General features: G+C 40.1%; 1 protein-coding gene across 2 annotated transcripts in view; it reads right to left on the bottom strand.

Annotated features, from left to right (window-relative positions):
* Nucleotides 1-5,087: 5,087 nt before the first annotated feature.
* Nucleotides 5,088-23,750, bottom strand: part of RNF128 (ring finger protein 128) — a 67,697-nt gene continuing 49,034 nt past the window's right edge. For both annotated transcript variants that reach the window (XM_039489914.1, XM_039489913.1), the window contains exons 3-7: nucleotides 14,120-14,191; nucleotides 12,804-12,886; nucleotides 9,286-9,382; nucleotides 7,992-8,160; nucleotides 5,088-6,638 (exon numbers count right to left, since the gene is read on the bottom strand). In XM_039489914.1, the coding sequence (XP_039345848.1) occupies nucleotides 6,520-6,638; nucleotides 7,992-8,160; nucleotides 9,286-9,382; nucleotides 12,804-12,886; nucleotides 14,120-14,191 (540 nt within the window). In that variant the 3' untranslated portion in view covers nucleotides 5,088-6,519. The remainder of the gene's footprint in view (nucleotides 6,639-7,991; nucleotides 8,161-9,285; nucleotides 9,383-12,803; nucleotides 12,887-14,119; nucleotides 14,192-23,750) is intronic.

The raw sequence follows: 23,750 nt of genomic DNA, 5'->3' as shown, positions 1-23,750 counted from the left end.
ACAAACAGAACTTTCACACCGTAGCCTGGCCAGTCATGAAACTGGTTTTCAAAGCTTCTCTGAGGCACAGCGCGCCCTGCTGTGCTCGTCTAACTGCCCTGGTGTCTGGCTGCGCATAATCAGTGGCCAGGCGATTTGCCTCAACCTCCCACCCCACCATAAACGTCTCCCCCTTACTCTCACAGATATTGTGGAGCACAGAGCAAGCAGCAATAACAATGGGAATATTGGTTTCGCTGAGGTCTAACCGAGTCAGTAAACTGTGCCAGCGAGCATTTAAATGTCCAAAGGCACATTCTACCACCATTACGCACTTGCTCAGCCTATAGTTGAACTGTTCCTTACCACTGTCCTGGCTTCATGAGCCATGGGAGTAGGGGGTAGGTGTGACTGCGCAGTGCTGCCGACTGGGAGAGCAGCCTGAGGCAGAAGCCTCCAACTGGCATGATATTCCAGGCAGGATTGAATCTCCATTAGACAAAACTTAAAGAAGAAAATGACCTGGAGTCATTCCCATGTCTGCCCAGGCGCACCCAACTGACCTAACCGAGGTCGGCCAGGAGCACCCACGGGACAACAACAATGGTTAGCAGTCATATTGCACCATCTGCCGTCCGCAAGGCAAGGCAAGGGGATGCTGCTGTGTAGCACTGCATTACCGCGTCTGCCAGTAGCACCCAGGAGACATACAGTGACAGTGAGCTGAGTGGGCTCCATGCTTGCCATGGTATGTCATCTGCATGGGTAAACTAAGGGAAAAAGGCGCGAAACGATTGTCTGCAGTTGCTTTCATAGAGGGAAGGAGGGAAAGGGGGACCTGACGACATGTACCCAGAACCACCCGCGACAATGTTTTTGCCTGATCAGGCACTGGAAGCTCAACCCAGAATTCCAATGGGCGGTGGAGACTGCGGGAACTGTGGGATAGCTACCACAGTGCAACCCTCTGAAAGTCGACGCTCACCTCGGTACTGTGGACGCACTCCGCCGACTTAATGCTCTTAGTGGTGACATGCACAATTGACTATCAAATTGATTTCTAAAAAATCAACTTCTATTAAATCGACCTAATTTCGTAGTGTAGACATACCCTTATCTAAGAATCGTTTTGTGCCTTTCAGACTTTTAGGAACAATACAGTGTTCAAAATCTCACCGCTGAAAAGTCTTGGGTTATGAAAGGTAATAGCACACATGACAGTTCACATCATTGACCTATTTTGACACATCATCTCATTGAGTAGAAATTTTTCCAGCATGATTTCCTGCAAAGAACCCAAACATGTCTCTGACTCAAGCCCCTTGAGCAGAATTTCTTCAGGAGCATGACCACAGGAGCATACCACAGGAGCCTGAGTGGACCTAATCTGCTCTGGTTTCTCTCGATGAACAGAATAAAAATGGAGATATCCAGATTTCCCAGTGGTAACCTACTGCTTATATGGTAGTCATTAAGCTCTATGCCATTATCATTTGCAAGTACCTCAGTATTCCCTGTACTCTGTATTTGCAAAGATTTTAATGGAGCATGCACTATGTACAATGAAAACAAATGAACTGCAAAATAAGACAGAAGCCTACAGCTTTTTAGGATTATATGTCAGTTATTGTTCTCTTGCAGCAGAGGACCAAGCCTCAGACACATTGTTAACCATTTTTATTAGTATACAAAGGACCAACCCTAGCCCCAGGCAAGTTCCTATTTCTAGCTTGCCTAGAGCACCACTCCTATCACTGCTTGTACATTACATACCAAAGAATATTTATGTAAATACAAAGTGGGCAGTTCAACACTTAGAAGGATGTGTAAATCACAGTTGCACAACTCCGTAATGTCACAGGTAGGGTCAGTTAAGGACCAACTAGAAAGGAAATAATAATGCAAAGCCTTATGATTAATACAAAAACATGGACCGTGATGCTGGTAGTGTTAGAATCACAGGAATGGAGGGCTGGAAAGCCCCCCTCCCCCCAAAGATCATCTAGTCATCCTCCCTGCGCGGAGTGAAGACCAAGTATACTTAGATCATCCCTGACAGGTGGTTTGTCTAACCTGTTCATAAAACTCTCCAGTGATGGAAATTCCACTGCCTCCCTTGGGAGCCTGTTAGTATTCTTAGAAAGTTCCTCCCCTTAATATCTTACCTAAAACACCATTGCTACAATTTATGAAAATTATTTCTTGTCCAACTTTCAGTGGACATGGAGAACATGATCACCATCCTCTTTATAACTGACCTTAACAAGAGACTTATCAGTTCCCCCTCCCTTTCCCTCAGGCTTCTTTTCTCAAGACTAAACAAGTCCAAGTTTTGGGTTTTTTTTAATTAACCTTTCCTCCAAGGTTAGGCTTTCTACACCTTTTCTCATTTTTGATGAGCTCCTCTGGACTCCAGGCAAAGCGAAAGAAAACAGAAAGACCATTGTTTCTCAAAATACACAAGTTAGTTTGATTTGTGGATTGTTGGACATATTTAAGGATGTAAACATTGTGCATGCATTAACAAGAAATGTGCAGAGCTAGAGTATTTACAAATGGACTTTAATCCATGCAAAAGTGTGCCAATGCGATATTAAAACTAGCTTGTTAAGCAAAGGGAGGAAATATTGTGGGGAAGAGGAGGAGTAAGCTTACACATGTTTAACTCTGCCCTTGTGTGCATATGTATTACAGTAGTCTGACCACATGCTGTTTCTCAATGGAATACATTTTCCAGCCACCATGTATATCTATGCATACGATCTTTAATCTTTCTACTGGTCCATTCTCCTCCCCCCCCTGCCAATCTCATGCCTTACGTATGCTAGGCACTTTACAAAGATAAGGCACACCATCCCTACCCCAGAGTGTTTACAATCTCAGTAAAATCAATTCAACATTATTTTCATGTACTGTTGAGCAACGGGGAGATGCACAGCAGAATATGTGCCCCACCTATGTGCCCCTATGATCCAGACTCTGCCTTTTATATCACTAGCAGAAATATTAGAGAAAAATGTAACTATTGCACTTCGGAGAACTGCAGAAAGTTCAATAGGCTTTGCCATTCTATGTTCATATGGAGAAACCCAGGTACAAGGGACAGGAGCAGAAATAGGAATTGTAAAATACCAGTACATTACTATCAACTAGACTTCCTGTGGTTTGATTAGTCAGTTTGGACCAGATTTTGGTTCTGTTGAATTGTAGCCAGTGGAAGTTTAGCTACTGACATAACAGGGAGGAGGAGGACAGAGCCCTTGGGTAGCAGAGCTGTCATTATCCTGCGCTGTATTTGTTTCAGCTTGCACAACTCCCTTTTATGACCAATATCCACGTAATACTGATTCACGTCAGGCTGCCCGCTCTCCATGCTTGTCACATTCCAATCCTTCCTAACCAGTGGAGACACACAATTAGTGGAGACAGAGTGGATCAGTGTGCAGAATCTGATTCCACTCAACTTCATTCACAAGTTGAGCAAACAAGATGATTAGTGCTTTCTAGAACAGTGGTTCTCAAACTGTGGTCTGTGAGCTCCATTCAGGAGGTCCACAGACAGTTCCCTCTAAGTTGCAAACCTGGGCAGCCGCGCACGAGATAATGAAGGGCCACCCACATAATTAGTGGAGCCACACAGGCGTGGCTCCACTAATTAGGTGCCTGGACCCTGGAGAAGACACATATGTAAGGTGAGGTGGTGGCCTGGGGGGGGAATAGGGGGTAGATGGGAGGGGCAGTGGGAGGAATTTGGGACATGCAGGGCTGCGGTGGCCAAAGAGGTGACTTTCTCCAGCTCCAGGGCTGCGGCTGTTGGAAAGAGAGAGAGCCCTCCTTCCTAGCCTCAGCTCTGTGGCAGGGGAGAGACCTCCCTCCCCTTCTCAGCCCCAACTTGGGGGCTGCTGCGGCAGGGGAGAGAGAGCACATCCATCGCATTAGAAAGGTAAGACTACTGCTCTTAAACTATGAGTTGTGCGCTTTTATTTGTAGAACAAATTTATGTATCACTTTTATCCAAAGCACTTTACAATAGTTAGCGAACAGTACAAACATTTGGAAAAATCATTAAGTGGTCTGCCGAGACCCTCAGAATTTTCAAGTGGTCCACAAAAAAAACGTTTGAGAGCTTGCAGATTATCTAGTAATTCTTGCAAAAGTTATTTAATGGACACGTACACTGACTGGATGTGTGTTTATCATCTTCATACTTTCAATTATTTTAAAAGGTACAATAGTTCTTAAAATATGTACCATTGAACAGCCACATGGAATTTTGTAATACAGTGGCAGAAGTATTTCGAGGTGTGCAATATCAATTTAAAACATATTGATGAAGGGTGCAAATCACCAAGTTAACATACCAGTTCTTAATAGCTGTTACATTTCCATATCATCATCTACACCTGGAGTTAGAGCCTTACCGATCCCTTTTTAGTTTATCCCATCAACCTTTGTTTTTGCTCTTAAAATACCAGATTTGATTGCCTCTTTCCCCCATGCCATCCCTTCTGTAGGTAAAAAAATCCTTAAAGCCACTTCATCCTCCAACTCGCTTCTTAAAATTCCTCTGCCGTGGTACATACTGAAAAGAGACATCCATATACAGAAAACAGACATCTGCTAGGCCACTGTGAGAGTTGTTACAGATTGCCTATGAATTAGATATTCAGCTAGTCTATGCAATATATCACACTCCCACCCTCTCTCTCAATCCTGAACTCTTCCAGCTTGTTCCATGCACCTGTTGTGGTTTGTCTCTTCAAATTGGAAGCTGTTTGGGGCATTTCCTGTACTTGTAGAATGGTTTAAAATGGGTTTAGGCCCTCAGCACTACTTCAGTACAAACAATAAACCTGTCAAAATAGTATTACCTATTATGTTATGGGTGATGTATACTACCTATCACGTGTATTACTATCTAGCTGATGTTTCTGGTCTTTGAAACACCATTCTTCTCAGATATGGACATAAGGAGAAAAAACCAAACAGTTTTGGGATTGTGGATGGAAAAAGGAATGAGAAGCACTGAAATATCTGGTTACAGTCCACCCAGAAGAAGAATTTAGTAATAAAAGTGGTTATGTACAAACATACATGAGTATCGGACAGGCCATTTGAATATAGTTTTATTTACATTTTCATATTCAAAGAAATTCAGTACAAATCATGAAATATTTACAACATTTTTAATCATACTACACAGAAGTAAGAAAATGCATTGTTTTCTCCCAAGAGATTCAAACAGTAGTACATTATTGCTGTTCCTTAGACTAAATTCTGTTAGCATTAGTATTAGGAACAAAACCACAGAATAAAGACTAAAGACACAAAATAAAAATAAAGTGCATTTATAGATGTACTTCGTTAACTTTGGTGGATGAGGCTCTAGACTTTGTACTAAGGCACCCTTGTGTTCCACTCTCCCCAAATATTAGAAAACTATCAGCAATAATTTATAGCTTCATTTACAGGAAATCAGTTGAGTCATTGCAAGTGTATCCAGTTTGCTAAACTATGCACACCCCCCTCAATAATCAGTAACATTCTTTACAACCTGTTGCCTTACCATGCACTATTCGGCAGTTGTAGACCTTCACCCTCAGTTGGCAGTCTTCAGCATTTCAGACTCCCACAAAGTGTGGACTAGCAAACATTGCTGGTGCTGCAGCTCTTTAGACAACCCCTGAGCCATATGATAGCCTTCAGACTCCATTCAAAAGTCCATTAACTCACAAGTTAGAAGTTTGAGAAAGTGAATAGGGTATTTAAAAAAAAAACCACAAAAAACAGCACTTCTGGAATTGTTCCCTTTACAATATTGTGCAAGTCAGACATGACCTGTTATTTAAAACCCTTCAAATAGGTTTAGGAATATATGTTGCATTATATGACGGATTAGAACCGTTACCTCATCTGAAATAGGTTTAATATTCCACAAAAATATTTGGGGGGCAAGGGAAGGTTGATAGGCAATTAGTTTGTAATTCTGTCCTACTAATTTGGTGCAGTGACAGTTAACATGATCATTGCTTTACATAAAACAATTAAGTATCTATAAGTCCAGACAGATTTCTATTACAACCAGATCAAAACTGATCTTTATATTAAATCTATGAGCTCCAAATCAAACAATCCCCACAGAGACAGCTACTACAGGAAAATCCGCTTAGTACAATATTTAAAAAAGCAGCGTATGTTTTCACAGGCTGAATGGAAATGTCGCTGCACAAGAATGGCTGGGTTAGGAAGGTTTGGTTCAATGTTAAAATCAGATGGTTTTCTTCACATGTTCCTTTGAGAGTTTTATCTGAAGAATACTTGCACTAAATTCCATATGGAAGATAAAAAGGTTTAAATTAGAAGGTTAAGTTTTCAAACCATGTAATTGTGATCTATTAAAAAATTTCATTTCATCCCAATATTTCCAATGCAACACTGCTGCTACAGAGTAGTTCATTTGTTATACTGTTTGACGTACATAATGACCACAACTGGCAGTTTGCTACAAAGGGTTCAGATTCCGCACTGCTTGACAGATTTTTAGGATTTGATTTCTTGAACGCGCGTTTCATCTGCTTCAAAGCTTGGGTTGTCAAGGTGAGGAAGGACCTCCACTTCTGGAGACTGGGAGTCATTGTTTACAAGATGCAGATTGTCATCTTTTAGGATGAAACAAAAAAAAACTATTAATAAATAAATAGCTTTTGGTTCACTAAATTATCCTAAACTACACATACTTTTCCTCTCTGGAGCATCACACTCTCTATACAGACAGACCTACTTGCCATACGCTAACATGTTGCAACTGAAATGTTGCTCTGTACCCCTACATGAAGTCCAGACCCTTATGGGCTGCAGTTTGTTGTCCTCTCCCCACTACCTCACCCTTGGCACCTTTGGGAATAAATTATAATGCCAACTACTTGTGTGTTAACATCTCACTGAGTACACCCAAGATGGAGGAGAGGGCCAGGTTACAGTTGTGTTCTAGATCCTGGATAAGAGGTGAAGACAGAAAGAAGCTTAACAAGAAGTAGCAGGTATTGTAGCCTCACACTAGCTACAATGCACTAAAACTTTAAACAAAAGACAGGGAATATAAATGCATAAAAGAGCTGGAGGGAAATGCAAATAAATATTAAGTGGAAAGGAGCGTAAGAGTTAAGCTATTTCAATCATTATGTAAACACACTGAAGTGGCCAATGTTTGGCTGTGGGGGATGTAAAAATGTAGCCTTCAAGAATTTGGAATAAAAGAAAAAGAGCCACTTCTCTAGTTTGAGCAGAGCACACTAGCTCTTGTCTGAACAATTCTACCTGCATTTTCCAGGGCAAGACACCCAACAGGTGGCAGCAAATACCATGCTTTCCCATTGTTTGTTTCTAATTATTCATTTGAACCATTTCCCATTGCACCTGCAAAAAAGCTCTCTGCTTGTTGCTTTTTTCAACATCAGTCTGGAATCCGTTGAAAAAAAATTAGTTTTTCCAGGTGGGAAAAGCCCAGATAAAGCAACAGCAAAAAATACTGAGCCATTTAGGAAGTTGAATTTAATAGGAAGATTAAACTTACAAATCACAAGGGATACAAGTACAGAGCAATTTCGCTACATTTTCAAAGAGACTTTGGTGAGATGGCACCTTGGGCATGGATCTAAGCAGAATTAAAGTTGAATCCACTGGTGTTTCCCTTAACTTCAACTTCCACCTCAAGAATGGCGTCCTACCTTTTGTTTTACTGGTTAAGGGCCTTCTTCAATATTCCCATAAGACCTGTGTTCCTATCAGACTTCTTTTTCTAGGAAGTTTTTTTACTAGACAACAATAACCTTTGACTACTAGCCTTCACTAGAATTTGACTGGCCTGAACGTACTCTGCTTCTGTGTAGGGGAAATTTAAATAGCCATCCCAAAACAAAACTGGAGTTGTCCTGCAGTATGAAAACGTGCAGTGAGGGGCTAATGGAATTTGTATAACAAATTGACAGAGACCGGGATCACTGAATACTTACGCTCTGAAGATGCATGTTCCTCTAAAGTCGGCTCATCTGTTCCTTGCACTGAAGCATATCCAGATGATGCAGTCTCACTACGATTATCCTCTTCATTAAGTGAAGCTCTATTCGATGCTTCATTGGACACCGTGGTCTGGAAAGACTCTGCTCCATCTTCTATATCCACCTTTGTAAAGTCAAATGATTTAAAATAAGGTGCAACTCTAATTGTCCATTTTATCTACGGAGCTGTAACCTGCCCAACACAGCTGTCATATTAAACCTTGTGTCTACAGGACAAGTGCGGCAATATGCCTGCTGCCTTCTTGTAGCAACTCTCCTGAGTAGCACACAGTGAAACTAAAGGAGATAAAATATGGAACAGAGGCTCATGGGCTAAGCAACTATCAGCTTGAAAAAGCTGCCTTCCACTGGGGTCCCTTTCAGGGCCAGTGCCGCAAACCCTGATGCTAGGCCTAGTTCTCAAGGTGCTGCTACAGGACAAGTTAAATCTATTTTACACACCCAGCAGGGGAGAAAGCTAAACTGACACCATCTAGTGAAGCAAACTGGAAGAGGTTCAGATACCTGTTACCTTGTGTAACCGTTCTCTACACTTCCATTCCCCTTTCATCCAAAAACACACAATATAGTACAGTTGAGTTCTCAACAGTGTCTCACTCTGGCACTTCCCTGGGTCAGAGGTGCCTAATAATAAACTGACAATCTCTGGTAAACACAAGCTCCTTAAAAGTATGTTATTAGAAGCCATCTGCTGAAGGGAGGAGAGATCCCTGCCAGCCTTCTTATCATCTAAAGACTCCTGGGGATTTAATTAAATAGTTGCAGGGGTGGTGGAATGGAGGAAAAGTGTTAATTACCTGAATCTGCCCCAAAAAAATGCAGGCCAACCCCACTAACAACAAATTTATTGCAATAAGACTTGGAACTCTCAAATGCACACATCTGCTAGCCTAGCCTGCTATAAGACCCACCCAAATAGGTTTGCTGTTAAAAGCAGCTACTAACTCTTTTCTGTTACACTTTAAATCTACAACAGAGCATGTCACAAAACATTTTAAATAGCCAATGAGCAGCTATTAAGTCTGCCAGCAGCAGTTTTCACCAAGAGGTTAGTCTTCTCTACTGTTTCAAGTATCACACGGTAATATCTTACTATGGGAGACATTCAAAGTCTCAGAGCTTATTCTCTACATTCTAGGAATACCTAAAAAAAAAATCAGTTGATTCATTATACTAGCACTTTAACATTTCTTAAGTCGTTTGTCACCAGGAAAGAATGATAACTTACCTCAATTCCCAAAGCTTTAAGTATGTCCAATTTGCACATAGGACATGTCCTGTGTTCTAACAACCAGGGATCAATACAAGTCTTGTGGAAGAGATGGCTGGTAGGAAAAAAAGTAAACCATCACTATTTCAGTCTTAACACTCTTTGGTCATCATAGAACTAAATATTTTAGTCAACCTAACCCCGATAATATCCCAATGGCTGTCATAGCATCTGTTCAATACCGTAGACTTTTAATCCCCCAGTAACACACTGCAAATGTTTAAGATAGATTTACATTTGTCGCTGCTTACTTTAGTTACACCAACTACAGGTAAGGGAAGATTTAAAGGTGATATTCTAATTTTGAACAGTAACATCCTTAGAGAGTTTAGGAGCCTTTATATTTTTAACGTGCAAATATGAAGAGATACTGTGATATTGGATGGATAAGACCTAGACTATAAAATAGGAGAAAATCATGGAGTGTAACAGGAGAGCTAACAGACAACATAGTTTTCAGTAAAGCCTAAGTAGAGTGTGTGTCCAAAATAGTTAAACAGCTCCATCAATCACTGTAGAATAACTTGTGGTTCTGTTTATTCAAGTTCAAAATAAGCCTTTTGAAGTCTGTCTCCCAGAGGTCTGGAAAAGGAATGCTTACACATTAACAGATATTAAGACTAGTTAAGGACAAAATTAACTCTTCCAAGACACGAGAGGTATCACACATGCCTTGTGTTGCTTCAAGTTACATAAGTAGTTATTTGAACCAATTGTTGCTTATGACTAATCTATAACTGTTTGAGCCTGTAATTGCCATAATGTCTGGTGCTTTCGTTAGTTTTGCTGTTTAAGAACAAAAACAAAAACACACCTTACTAGAGCAAGTCAGCAGGTTACCTGTGTCACACCCTTTCTTAAAGCCTGTGTGTGAGCACTAATTTCCCCAAGTGGATAAACCTTGAATTTATATAAGCCAAGTTAACAACAAAGTCTATACTTCACTCCTAGATTTAAGAGAAACATATTTGTCACTCAAACACATAAACCTAAGAAATCTAAGAAACCTCAGATAGTATCATGCCCTCATCCTGATGAGGAAGACTGCATCCCCACATGCTTACTGTAAGTGCACATGGCCGCATGGACATACAAGTACATAAAGTGGGTGCATACACAAGGACTACATATAGTAGAACCTCAGAGTCATGAACTGACTGGTCAACCACACCTCACTTAGAACCAGAAGTAGGCAATCAGGCAGCAGCAGCGAAAAATACAGTACTGTACTGTATTAAATGTAAACTATTAAAAAATAAAGGGAAAGATTTTTAAGAAAAGATTTGACAAAGTAAGGAAACTGCTTCTGTATTTGTTTCATTTAAATTAAGATTGTTAAAAGCAGCATTTCTCTTCTTCATAGTAAAGCTTCAAAGCTGTATTAAGTCAATGTTTAGTTGTAAACTTTTCAAAGAATCACCATAGCGTTTTGTTCAGAGTTATGAACAACCTACATTCCCGAGGTGTTTAACTCTGAGGTTCTACTGTAGTACACTACATGTGGCATGACTAATACACAGGCATGCATGTAAGTGCCTACCACATGCATACTGAATTGGTGATGCATCGGGGTTAGGAGAGGGGGAACAGGAAGATAAGAAAAATATATGTATGATTTCACATTAACTGTAGTCTAGCTATAAGTGATTTAATTACTTGTCCTTTTAACCTTCAGTCTGGAGTGCAACTAGGCAAGGAAAAGGGACAGTCTCTAGAGGATTCTAGAGTGCAATCATAAGGTGCAATTGCAGCTTGAGTAGCCATATCCGAGCTTGCTTATGGACACGGTCTTGTAGAAGAGGGTAGCTGACTTTTCAAGCTATCAACTTAGATGCGTCTAAAACCCTGACTAGATGCCTTTTTACTCTGGGAAGTTGATCCATTGTTAAATACCACTGTCAGCAAGAGGTCCTTTGGACTGCTGCTGAAAGCTATTTAACTGCTAACATACTTTAGTTCTAAGGAAAATGTTAAGTGTTCCTGAGACGTGCTTGCTTTTGCTAACAGTTACACTGTGCCAGCACTGAACCAGGGAGATCTGTTGATAACTGCTTTTGTCAACTTCTTGGTGTCATCAAGTCTTAATGTAGAGCTCCTATTACATGGCAGTAGGGCATAGCGTGCTTACACAAATACTCACTTATGTCAGGTTATATATAAAGATTCCAGCTTGTATTAGATAATGTATTTTACAGTTACATAACATTGTCTCTTCAATTTGGCTCTTTTCCTACTGTTGATGAGAGTTTGGATTTGTCCTACCTTCAGAACTTATTTCTCAGCCTAAACATTGGATGAATGCTATTTGTTTTGCTTGTTTCTTACACAAGAATTATGTTACCAGATTTCAAAAGCTAACTCCAGATCAGGCTAAATGCTTCTCTTGTTCCAAAGTTTTCAAAGTTCAATTGCTAAAGTGGACCAAGTTCAGGATGCCTGTATTGAATTCAGATTTTCTTCAAAATTTTACTTTAACCTGTAGATCAAGAGCTGTATAAACCCAGGAAAGCTTCCAAATTCAACTGGTTTATAGTTATTAGAACACTAATTTTAGCTTTAGCTCAAAGACAGCTGAACTATTTTGGCCAACCCTTCCCAAAATGAGAGGTTTAGGCAAGTTATGGGAAAGGGAAGACAGGGGATAGTTATAAATCAGTCTTAATTATAGAGAATGTAAGTAGCGCACACTGAACTGGTGTTGTGAAATAGCAACAGGCGTAATAAAGCCAAAGAAAGTACTAGTACTTCAACACTGGACTTTAGTAGGGAGTAAAAGACTAGGATATGCAGGGGAGATGAAAGAAGATACTGATAAGATCTCTGCAGAAAATATTTATAATTTTAGTTTGGTCATCACCTTATCTTAAGAGAATGGAGGAAGTGGCAGCTATCCCATAACTAGTTTTAATGATAAACTTGCAGAGGAAAAATACGTTGCAAATACAGACTACACTCAAATGTGCTGCCCAGGAGATACCATAAATCTCAGCAAAAAGCCTTGGTCATTTATACTTTGACAGCCTGGTTTTCAGAGGTGCCAAGTAACTCCCCAAATTCCAATGAAACTAGTGGGAGATGCAGGTGGTCAGAACCTCTGAAAAGGAGTCAAGCCATAAGACCTAGGAGTTTGGGACCATACAGTTTTATACACTAGCATAGAAGTGTTGTGCCAATTTGATGTTTAAAAAGGCTAGGAAATCTTTCACTCAAGCTATGTGGTAAAATTGTTCAACCTTAAGAATCCATCACTCTCACTGAAAGTTATTACACAGCAATAAGCAACCTTTATTACGTATTTCCACCATTTCTAATGTTTATCTGAAAACCTGCCAGGGAGGTTTAAGGCTATTTTGGTGGGGCAACAGCTATAGTAAGATTAGACCCTGTTGCATCCTTTACTGTCTTTTAACAAAGGTTTTGGGAAGTACACTTTAGCATTTAAAATATACATGGCAATTCAGCAGTTGATAACCTACTTGCAAGTTAAAATACGCACTACATCATTTGGTTTGTATACTTCAATGCACACTGCACAGCTATCGCCTTCAGGACCAATTTCCTAAATGAAGAGTATAAGTCATTAGTTATCCTGAGACAGATTCATGATTAAGAGAGTTGCACACAGATTTATTCTGGAAATTAATCTCAAAATAAAAGTGTTCTAGCCAGAGTAAGCTAGAACAGGTCTCAAACCCAAATATATACAATGAATTTCCAACCCAGTAGGTTTGACATTTAATCTGAGGCATTAAAAAGGGAACCCATGACTTAATCAACAGCAAAATATCTTGTTTAATCAGTGGACGGGTGTTTAAAACCCTAGAAAAGCCAAAAGGAAGTAAGGGTACAGCTACACTGCAATGCAGTGACGACTACGGGAGTGTGAATTGCAGAGTGCTCCGAAGCCAGGGGCGGCTCTAGCAATTGCGCCGCCCCAAGCAGGGCAGCACGCTGCATGGGGCGCTCTGGCGGTCGCTGGTCCTGCGGCTCCAGTGGACCTCCTGCAGACGTGCCTGCGGAGGGTCCACCGGAGCCGCATGCCGCCCTCCCGGTGGCATGCTGCCCCAAGTGCGCGCTTGGCGCGCTGGGGTCTAGAGCCGGCCCTGTCCGAAGCATTGCACTTCAAGTGTCCAGTGTTTGCGTTAACATAGTCCTGTTTGAAAGAGGACTATGTTTTAAACAGGACTAAATTAATGTGACTTGAGGTACCTTTTAGTTCACTCCAGCAGTGTCTATACAGGGCAGTTAAAGTGCAACACTTTGGTGTGCTCTAGAATTTGCACCTCCTACCCCATAGCTCACACTGCAGTGCAGTGTAGATGCTCTCAGTTCCACTGAAGAATGACTTCTGAATCTTTTAAAAAACAAAACAAAACTGAAGTTTAGTTGCATGCACTAATGCCCAAAGATCAGGAGCATTTGGCGCAACTAAAAAAAAACAAAACACAAAAAAACCAACCACACCATTTAAAATGAAGCAGTTGGCTCAAGTTACCCCTGCCAACTCCCTTCTGTGACTGACATTATTACATTAGTTACATCTGCCAAAATCTCACAGTGAGAATGGAGGGGATTTTGCTCTAGACGACAGTTTTGCAAGTTATATGCCCTTTGGAAGGCTTGGGCTCAAAACTGATTTGAGTTTGCACTCCGTTTCACTTGACTTAAGGCAGGAAGATTTTAGGATATTTGTACAGCCAACTTTATCAAAAGCAAGAAGAGGAAAGTTTGGACAATGTAGTGTCAGATTACATTTCAAAAGAATACAAGGAAATTATTTTGTCAATTATACCTTATCCCCCTGTTTTAACGTGCGCAGTTGTAGCTGTCCAATAGCTTTTTTGGCATCTGCTTTTAATTGTCTCTGTAACAAAAAAAAAAGAAGTGTTGATTAAACAACAGAATGAATTTTCCTATAAATGACTTTAAAAAACCTAATGTAACCAGGTGTCTCTCTATAATCCATAGATATTCAGTGTGGCCTTTGAAAAGAAAGTTTGCCTATTTATGCATCAAAAACATTAAGCAGAAAAAACAGCTGAAACTTAGTTTTTGGATACTTTATGCAGATGTGCTTTTAAGGTACCTGCCACATGCTTTCCCCAAATGTTTTTAAAAAGGCTTTTCACTGAGAAAATACACAAAACCAAGGAATTTCAGATTTGTAAACATACACAATCATATCTTGATTAAGTTGCATCAGATCTAGCGGTGTCAATTTAAACCTTCAAATTAACTCAACCCAGAAGAGGGAACACTGTAGAACTCAATCACAGGGAGTGAATACATCCAGTTGCTGTGAATTTATGTTGTGACTTCCTAGCACAGACTGCCACTTTGATAAAAGCAAGGTTCTTTACCAGTCAGTTCCTCAACTACTCTCAACATGCCCTCTGAACTAAACCTTTGAAATGAGTTCATTTCATAATGTATACAAACCGCTCAGGAGCCTAGCGCTTCCTAGCACCAACTGCACCTGTACACTGAACAATTCAAACAATTTTATCTGGCGACTGACCCAAGTTAGCATATGTAATATTTGCATCTTTGTGAAAGCTATTTTTAAATCTAAGCCTGTGGACAGATTAGGGAAAACCTGTAGACCGTACTATCAAAGACTAGCCCTAGAAAACTTACAAGGTAGCTACAATGCCAGCAAATAAGTGGGACTGCATTCCCCCTCCTCGCCCACCTTGTCAATCAATGTATCTGATTTTCTCAGGCTGCCAAGAGACAGAGGCAAACACAAATGGCTAAGAAGTGGAAGCTTTAGCTTGCCTAACAGCTATTGCTAATCAGTGGTACTGCGGAGGGTTCAATTAGCATGAAAGCCCGTATTTCTGCTTAAAATGTCACAAAAGTTTTATCTTCAGTAACATAATGAACCTCTCCCTAGTAGTTTGCAGGTAACTATTGCTTCAGGACATGAAGTCATAGCAGGCAGACCCAGCTACAGTGCTGCAATGATAAGGATCTTTATAGCCCAGGCAAGGTGGATCAAAGTTCGGCAGCAAACTGGATATTCTGCTACAAGTTAAAATGTTGAGTTTATCAATGTGTGAATGTAAACACAATCAGCACAGAATCTGGGCTATTAGTTTGAAACTTTATCCCTTCCCTACATTTTCAGTTCTTAACATAACTAAGATTCTGGTAGTGATAATACATAACTATTGTAGAAAGTCAGCAGGAGGAAGGAGGTCGCTTGAGTTTGACAGCTGAATGGAGGGGCCCTTGTCGTTTTTGACACTTAGGCCATGTCTACACTAGCAGGGCACAGCTGTACTGCTGTAAGTTCACATGTGTAGCTGCTCCATACCGATGAGGGGGGCGCATCTGTCCACATTATACCACCTCCAAAGAGGGGGACAGCATCTCTTACCGACAGAGTGCTGTCCACACCACCGCTTGTCGGTGTAACTTATATCACTCAGAGGGGGGTTTTCACACCCCTGAGCAACAAGTTATACCGATAAAAGCACTGGTGTAGACATAGCCTTAGAGAAGTGAGACTATTGCAGTTGTAGTATGAGCCCATAAACTCTCCTTATGCTAAAGTTATCAGGAGTGAATTAGTTAACCATTTTAAGAAGTGTCGTCTTTAGGTTTCACATGAAGCAAACAATTTATAGAAATATGGGCAGTTCATGCATCAGAGTTATTAACTCAGGAAGGCAACAGGGCATCAATTTGCATTCCAGTCCCATTTTCGAAGTTATCTTTGCAACAAAAAAGGGCTAGAGGCTTAGTACAATTCTATAGGAAGGTGCAACTTCCACAACATACACAGAGGCCATGAACTCAGCTAGAACAGACTGACAAGTCAACCTCAAACAAAAAAACTCAAAACAACCACAACATTGATTTAAAAGTTTTTTTTATTGGTTGAATTAGAACATCCAGATAATGCCACTTTGCTGTTTCCATTTGAATGAAGACTAATACCTGCAACGTTAGGCAGAACAAAATCAGATCATTTTAAGGTGTTTCTGAGGTTGAGACCACGTGGAAGTATTCTCTATTGTGGTCTCACGAGCTAGTCTGCATGACTAACAAATAGATGAAGAGCCCCAAAGAATGACACACACAGTTCCACAGAGTTCTCATGTAGAGTATGGTACATTCAATAGAAGAAGTAAGTATATAGCAATATCAATACCCTCTATTATCTACTGGCCAGAACAGCATATATATTTTATTTATATCTATATCTATATCTCCAGTTTATAGTTCTAAATCATGACAACTGAAAAAAGACTATGTAAAATTCACACCAGCATCTAATCCACATGGTTCATGTCAGGGTGGGCACATTACAGGAGTTTTGATTGGCTTTATTAGTCATTTTAAAACAAAATGTTTTGAGTTTGTCCAAGCAATAATGTTTGTTAAACTACTGCTCAAACTACACTGACAAGAGTCAACTCTAACATCAACATTAACAGGAACAGTGGGAATATGTAGGGGAGCTAAACCACTATGTAATGACCATTTTCTGGGGCGTTCCTGCTTAGGAACTTGCATCTAGATTCTGTGCCTCCATTTTCCTGCCTGGATCTGGAGGCTTCACTAGCAGGTGCAGCAGTTTCAGTGCTCCCATTAAAGATAGACCCTGGCCATGGACATCAACTGGTGACCAATACCAGAGAAAGAAGCCATTTAGAGGCTTAATCTGGAAAGAAGTTGATAAAAATAGCAGCCACACATGTTCAGACAATTCGTAGTTTAGATCTGGTATCAATGCCAAAGTTTCCAGCTTAGACCTGGTATCAATGCCACAATTCCCACACAGTAATTCATTGGCAGACTTCCAAGCTGACTTTAAATTTAGAAACTCCACAGTCCCTTACTCTGACAATAGTCAAAAATATTTCTAATTGTGCTGTCAGTTATGCAGCTCTCAGAGACTTCATTGTGCACTACTGAATTCCTTCAGACACCCCTTCCCATTGAGGTAGTTTACCTTCTAGCATAGAGACTTTTCTAAGAGTGTCCACTTCTGAGCAAGTTTCAGAACATAATCTCTCTGCTAAGATCCTGTAAGACAGAACCAGGGTAAAGCAGGTGTCTCTCATAAGAACGGCTATACGGGGTCAGACCAAAGGTCCAGTTAGCCCAGTATCCTGTCTTCTGAGAGTGGCCAATGCCAGGTGCCTCAGAGGGAATGAACGGAACAGGTAATCACCAAGTGATCCATCCCGTCACCCATTCCCAGCTTCTGGCAACCAGAGACTAGGGACATCATCCCTGTCCATCCTGGCTAATGCCCATTGACGGACCTATCCTCCATGAACTTAGGGCTCAAAAAAAGAACTAGATGTTACAGACTTGACCTCCACAATATTCTCTGGCAAGGAGTTCCACCGGTTGACTGCACGTTATGTGAAAAAATACTTCCTTTTGTTAGTTTTAAACATGCTGCCCTGTTGTAATTATTTAGGAGTTTGTGAAAGAGCAGAAAATAGTCTAGAAATTGTTCTGTTACACAAGAGTCCTGAACTTCCGTAGTCTTTAGAGAACTACACAGAGTTGCGTCACTGTCTGCAGTTACACTATTTGAATTCGAAATGAAGGCTGCCTCACGTACAGCCTTGAAGTTTCGATATTGTTATTAAAGGCAGTGCAAGTAGCATTATCTAAGATTAAGACTACCCGACGTTTTCCATTGTGAGTTCCTGCTTTTAACTGTATAACTGTCACCAAGCTTAAAATAGTGAGAGAACTTACAGCCCACACACCAAGTGTCTGCTTCAGGCCGATTTTTGAAAATTTCGGTAAGAACTATTCAGCCATTTCTTAGAATAACGTTAGGGAAATATTTTTCCCTAGCTCCTGTAACTCTATGCTTGGAGAAGGGACTTGAAATTTCGTATTGTGGTTGCCCTAACGTCAGGGCCTTTTGCTTTCTCTGTGAAAGAGTAAGTTACGGGTCACACATTGGTCAATGAAGATAAAATACTGAATAGCTGCTCATTCAGGGAGCACCACCTATTCTATACAATGATGGAGGCAGTGACTGTGTGGAAGAGCATGCAGTCATGTATTTCAAGACTGCATCACAGTGCCGATACAAGGGGGTTGAATTAAGGTTGCACAGGCAACCTTAATGCTGTTTTTTTCCCTAACTTCAGTGCTTGCCTAATTTTTTTTTTTAAATGAACAAGTCTTAAGGGCTTAAATTGACTATCAAGCTTCAACAAAAAATATTTTCATGAAGGTAAATGAATTTTTATCTGGGTGGAAGAGAACAAGAAGCAGCCAGAGACAGGATGAGCCTGTCCTGGCTTCCATCCACACTGACAATTTAGAGTTAAGAATATGCCACAGTCTGCAAGATTATGGATTTGCCATTGCCTGGTCTAAACAGGAGAGTCAGACCCAGATGGAAGGAAGCAAGGGGAGGAGACTGAGCAGCTTTTATTTCTGTCCCTCCATTATGGAAGGTAGCACTGATGCTGTCAAGTTCCTTTCCCTGCTCTTCCTCTGAGAGGATCATCACCGGAGCTTGGAGATGAAGGATCTTCAAATAGGTCTGACACTCCTTATGTTCCTCCTATAATCCAGGCAAGACATCTGCATGACACGCCGTGCACCATTACCCTCAGGCGCAGCGGTTTAATTATTGTTCTCATGAACTTGGTCATGCCCTGATGCAGGTCACCTTGCTTCCTATATCATCTTAAGTGGGTCACTTCTGAGGCATTATGTCATCTGTATGACAGCATTTAAGTTTAAACTTTGAACTAATTACGGTGAACTAAGTACTATCACTAGTTATTTCCTGGTGCCAGTAAGCTAAATTAGAATGGACTAGATTTGAAAATGTTATGTCCTGCACAGGTCAGCATCCTGCTAATTAGTACTGGGACTTCTCTCATGGGTCTTATGTTTCATTCTATTTGCCTTTGACAGATTAATTTACTATTACTTCATACAATTCTAAGTGTAAGAAGCCCTCTTCAATTGTTGGAAGTATTAACATCCAGAAATGCCTTCCTTGCTTATTATAACCCTTAAGGACTTGCTGATCAGGCAGATTATTCCTTCTGCACATTCGCTGGGCCCAATTCTCATTTCCATTTAAGAACCCTTTACTCTGTCAGAGTGCTGTAGAGTCTCCTTGGTATAAATGAGAATCAAGTCCTCTCTTAAAAGTCTATTTCAGTTTTCAGGTAACAGAAGTTACCAAGTTTTGTTTTTAATGTCTCTCCTCTCCCACCCCACATTAACTATAAACCTCTTGAAAGAATAGTAAAGGACTCTGCAGAGTGAGGGAATCATGTGGTTCATGAGAGAATAATGTCTTTTTCTAGTCTTTTCTTTGCTATCCAGCTTTCTACAGTCACACAGTTTACCTGCTTATTCTGTTAAACTGGTGTATTTACCTGCATAAGAGTAAAGATTGCAGTGAGACACATTCTACTTTTACCAAGAAGTTCACAACACATAGATGGACCTCAGAGAGAGAGAGAGAGAGAGAATCAGATCGATCTCTCTCTCACACACACACACTTAAGGTTAGCATTTATACCATTAAGATATCAGTTTGCAATAACTAGGGTCCTATTTAGATTTAAACAAACTACACAGTTGAAGTCAGTAAACAAAACCTTTCATTTTTCAGTTTTATTACAAACTTGCAAGATGGACCTGAAGGCATTTTTAGACTGCCATTTAATAAATACTGATTCACTGGGCAGACAGCCAAACCTTGCTTTTCCACCAAGGGATGTTCTGATAATTAAGTACTGTAAAAAGGGTTCTGTGGTGGATAGAAAACAAAAGTCAAGATCAGAACGTGGGGAAAGAGCAGAGGCCAGCACAGATCAGTTCCAGAGAACTAGAATTATAGGAAGAGTATTAAGAATAATCTAACCAAGTAGTAAAAAGCATCATTAGACAAACAATGAAACAGTTTAGAAAACTGACTTCTCAAATAAGTTCATGGATGCTTCCCTACATTGCTAGGTCACTTTGGATAAGCCTATGCTAACTTAAAATTATATCCCTTTGCTATTTGCTTGAGGAACTCCTCAATGTTTCAAGGTTTGAAAGCACACTTGCTTAGCACAAGATGTTAGAATGCCTTCATCCATCTGCCCAATATACAAATTCATTCCAGTTCTTAAAGACCCTTTCTCGAATCCTTGCATACAATCCAGTTTCTGCTTAAGCAGATATTGGAATAAAGACTAGAATCCAGCAAGAAAGTAGATCTAATGATGCAACAATACTGAAGGCAAAGACTGTTTGAGATCCCCAAAATGACTAGGAGCTGCATAGTTGAAGTTGGTATAAGAAACTGTCTTTCCAGTTATCAAAAACCCTCCATTTCGGTTTGGGAGTTATTGATCACTACTGGGAAAGCTGAAATTTGGAATATGTAATGATCATCACAAAACTGACTCAATCTCCAAAACACATCTTCACCTAGAGTACTGAACAGTTCCCTACCAAAGCTTGTATAAAGAAAAGCCATGACATTTCCATGGCTGAGTCCAGTGAATAATGTAAGTCAAAGTTTTGGAAGTGCAAGTTTTTATTTGTACTGTTCAGCAAATGTTTAGTGTTTTCAAGAGCTAATAAAAACTTAAACAAAACTAATCTCATTCCTGGATTTTGTATTTACATAGTAAAGCCATTCAGCAAGAACATTCTTGGGCACACACCAAACAATAATAAATGAGGGTTGTTTTGGGTTTTGGTTTTCTTTTTAAAAAACCATGCTTTGCCACCCAATGTTCATTGAAGAGAGATCTGCCTCATGATACCACTAATTTATCTAGCCACTAGTAATGCTAAAGCTCAAGTAGTCACGATTTGGGAGGAAAAAAGAATACTCCAAACTGCCCTCTGGGTTTTGGCATGTTTTACCCTTCGCTGGTATATGGTAGAGAAATGACAATCTAAAATGTCTAGATTTGAAGATAAGTTTAGTGAACGTACTTCCTTCTGAAGCACTGTTTCAGCTCCTTATATTGAACAGATCAGTTGAAGCTACCTTACAGGAGACATGCCAATTCCTCCCAATGCTAATTTTCAGCTTGAATCTAAATTAGCTGTACATGATTTGTGCAGGTTAGTAGAAAGAGTAAGCATTACTTGTTTATGTAATTCAGTTGCCAAACTGAATAAAAATAATGAAAATAAAAATCATAGTTGTTAAGAAGCTAGAATGCAATTTAAGAAATGTGAAACCATACATTCTAAAGTATTGGTCAGATCCCAGTAGAATGCAATACATTTTAAGGAATCCATCTGACCATGTATTACATCCAACAGGTAGAAACTTGTTCAATGTTCTAATTCAGCAACTTCAAAGGACGCATATAATAGCTTCCGCGTATTCCCCACAGCTTCCTCGCCCTGCTTTCAACATCTATCTTTTAAAAGGGCTTGATAATGAAGAAAGATTTAAAGATGGCATACAAGGGCTAAAGAATTCAACTAAAAGACAGTTTATTCCCCAGAGGGTATAGTGAAGGCCAAAAGTATAACTGGGTTCAAAAACAACTTAGATAAGTTCATGGAGGATAGGTCCATCAATGGTTATTAGCTAAGCTGGTTGGGGATGCAACGCCATGCTCTGCATGTGCATGGGTCTTTGACTGCCAGATGGGACTGGATGACAGGGATGAATCAAGCGATTGCCCCATTTCGTTCATTCCCTTTGAAACATCAGGCATTGGCTACTGTTTGAAGACAAGATACTGGCCGGGTTAGATGTAACACTGGTCTGAAACAGTATGGCCAACCTTATATTCTTATGTAAAAGAACAAGACAAATGTCTAGTTTGATTAAAACCAGCAGACTGTCTAGCACATTTCACAGATGTTGTACCTGAACCCTATATTTTCACCTAGTACCTCATGGAAACAGTAGATCCCCTGACATTACCCATAGCCATGAGATTTGGAGGTACTCTATTAGAATTAATATCCATAAGTAAAGAGCTCAAACTTACAAACAAGAGGCTCTCAAACTACATATTGAAAACTTAATTGAGCTAAAAATCTACAATTATCATGCTATAACTGATGTTCAGCTGTCCTGGTTAGATTCACAAGAAACATTTTTATATCCATCTCTCTAACCTTATAGCTTACCAGGAATGGAGATTGTAATGTAGGTTAACTGGAGTTGGGCTACATTCCTAGTGAGTCAGTTTACCCACTCACTAGGTTTACAAGTTATGACTATGTTTGCTACCACAGTGACACAGTTATGACATTCTCATGTTTCTTCTTTGAATTTTGACCTATGCCAGCTTGTTTCAAGCAGTCCAGTTCATGGACTGGATGAAGAAGCGTATTTAGGGGATTATGTGGGAGGGTTATCAGTGAAATCATCTGAGATGAAGGGCAGGTTGTTTTATCAATCACAAGTATCCAAGCACCAGATCTGTGATTTGCTCTGAGACAATCAGAAAACCACCTGTTACTTCAAGTGTCTCTTTACTGCACTATGGGTTGGGGGAGGGAACTGTTTATCAGATCCTCTTTTCAAAGCTCCAGAAGACTGGGGCTTTACCGGAAGTCCTGGAAAAAAAGCTGGAGAGAGAACAGCCCTTGCAAAGTCACCAGAGAGGATCACATGTTCTGGTAGGCTCCTGAATGATACAATAAGGACCATATAGAAATGGCTGTTCATATTTGGCACACTCAGCCTTTCTGCCTACTAGTGACTACAGCCATTTGCCTATGCTTTCCGTGGGGAGAAGAAACGATAGGACTAGAGTCTCATACCAAATTAAGGCCTATTATACATTTGTCCCCGAGATTTTAGGAGCTCTTTGTGACTAGAATATCAACCGTGAAGCAGTCAAACTGGAGACATAATTTGTATTAATTATATTAGCTGATCATAAATTACCACATAGTTGATATCAAGAGTTACTAATTAGTCAACAAGTTTCCATGCAAGTCCCTGCTGGGGCTTTAAAATCTAAGATTACAATTATAATGTGAGAACATGCTTTTGACACCAAAAGTTGAAATTCAGTAATTTCCTCTGCTGAGTGTCTTATTAATGTTAAATTTCTAAAGCAATTTCCTTCTTTGCTAAAAATCCTAAAATAGGAAACTCGTGTGTGCACCTGGCTTGGAAGACTCTTGAACGTCTGTGTTGTGTCTTATCACAAAACTAGGAGACAGGAAATGCTAATAGCCGAAAGTTTTATCACCTGATCTAATATCAGCATTATTATTAGGTCACAGCTCTAGGAATAATGTTTATTATAGCTGCTGTACAAAACAAGCAGTTGGAGCAGATATTTGTTAAGTGTTCCAGATAATAAAAATTGGCTTTTTGTAATTCCATGGAAGAGAGTTTGGGGAACATCTGGCATTTTAAAGACACAAAACATCCTCAGACTGGGAAGTCCCTCCTAAAGAAGCAAAAAAGTGCTTAAGCAATGCATTTA

The sequence above is a fragment of the Mauremys reevesii genome, linkage group 9 (genome assembly GCF_016161935.1).
Source record: "Mauremys reevesii isolate NIE-2019 linkage group 9, ASM1616193v1, whole genome shotgun sequence".
Lineage (NCBI taxonomy): Eukaryota > Metazoa > Chordata > Testudines > Geoemydidae > Mauremys > Mauremys reevesii.
The sequence above is the reverse complement of the archived record's forward strand: the minus strand, read 5'-3'. Positions and strand labels throughout refer to the sequence as shown.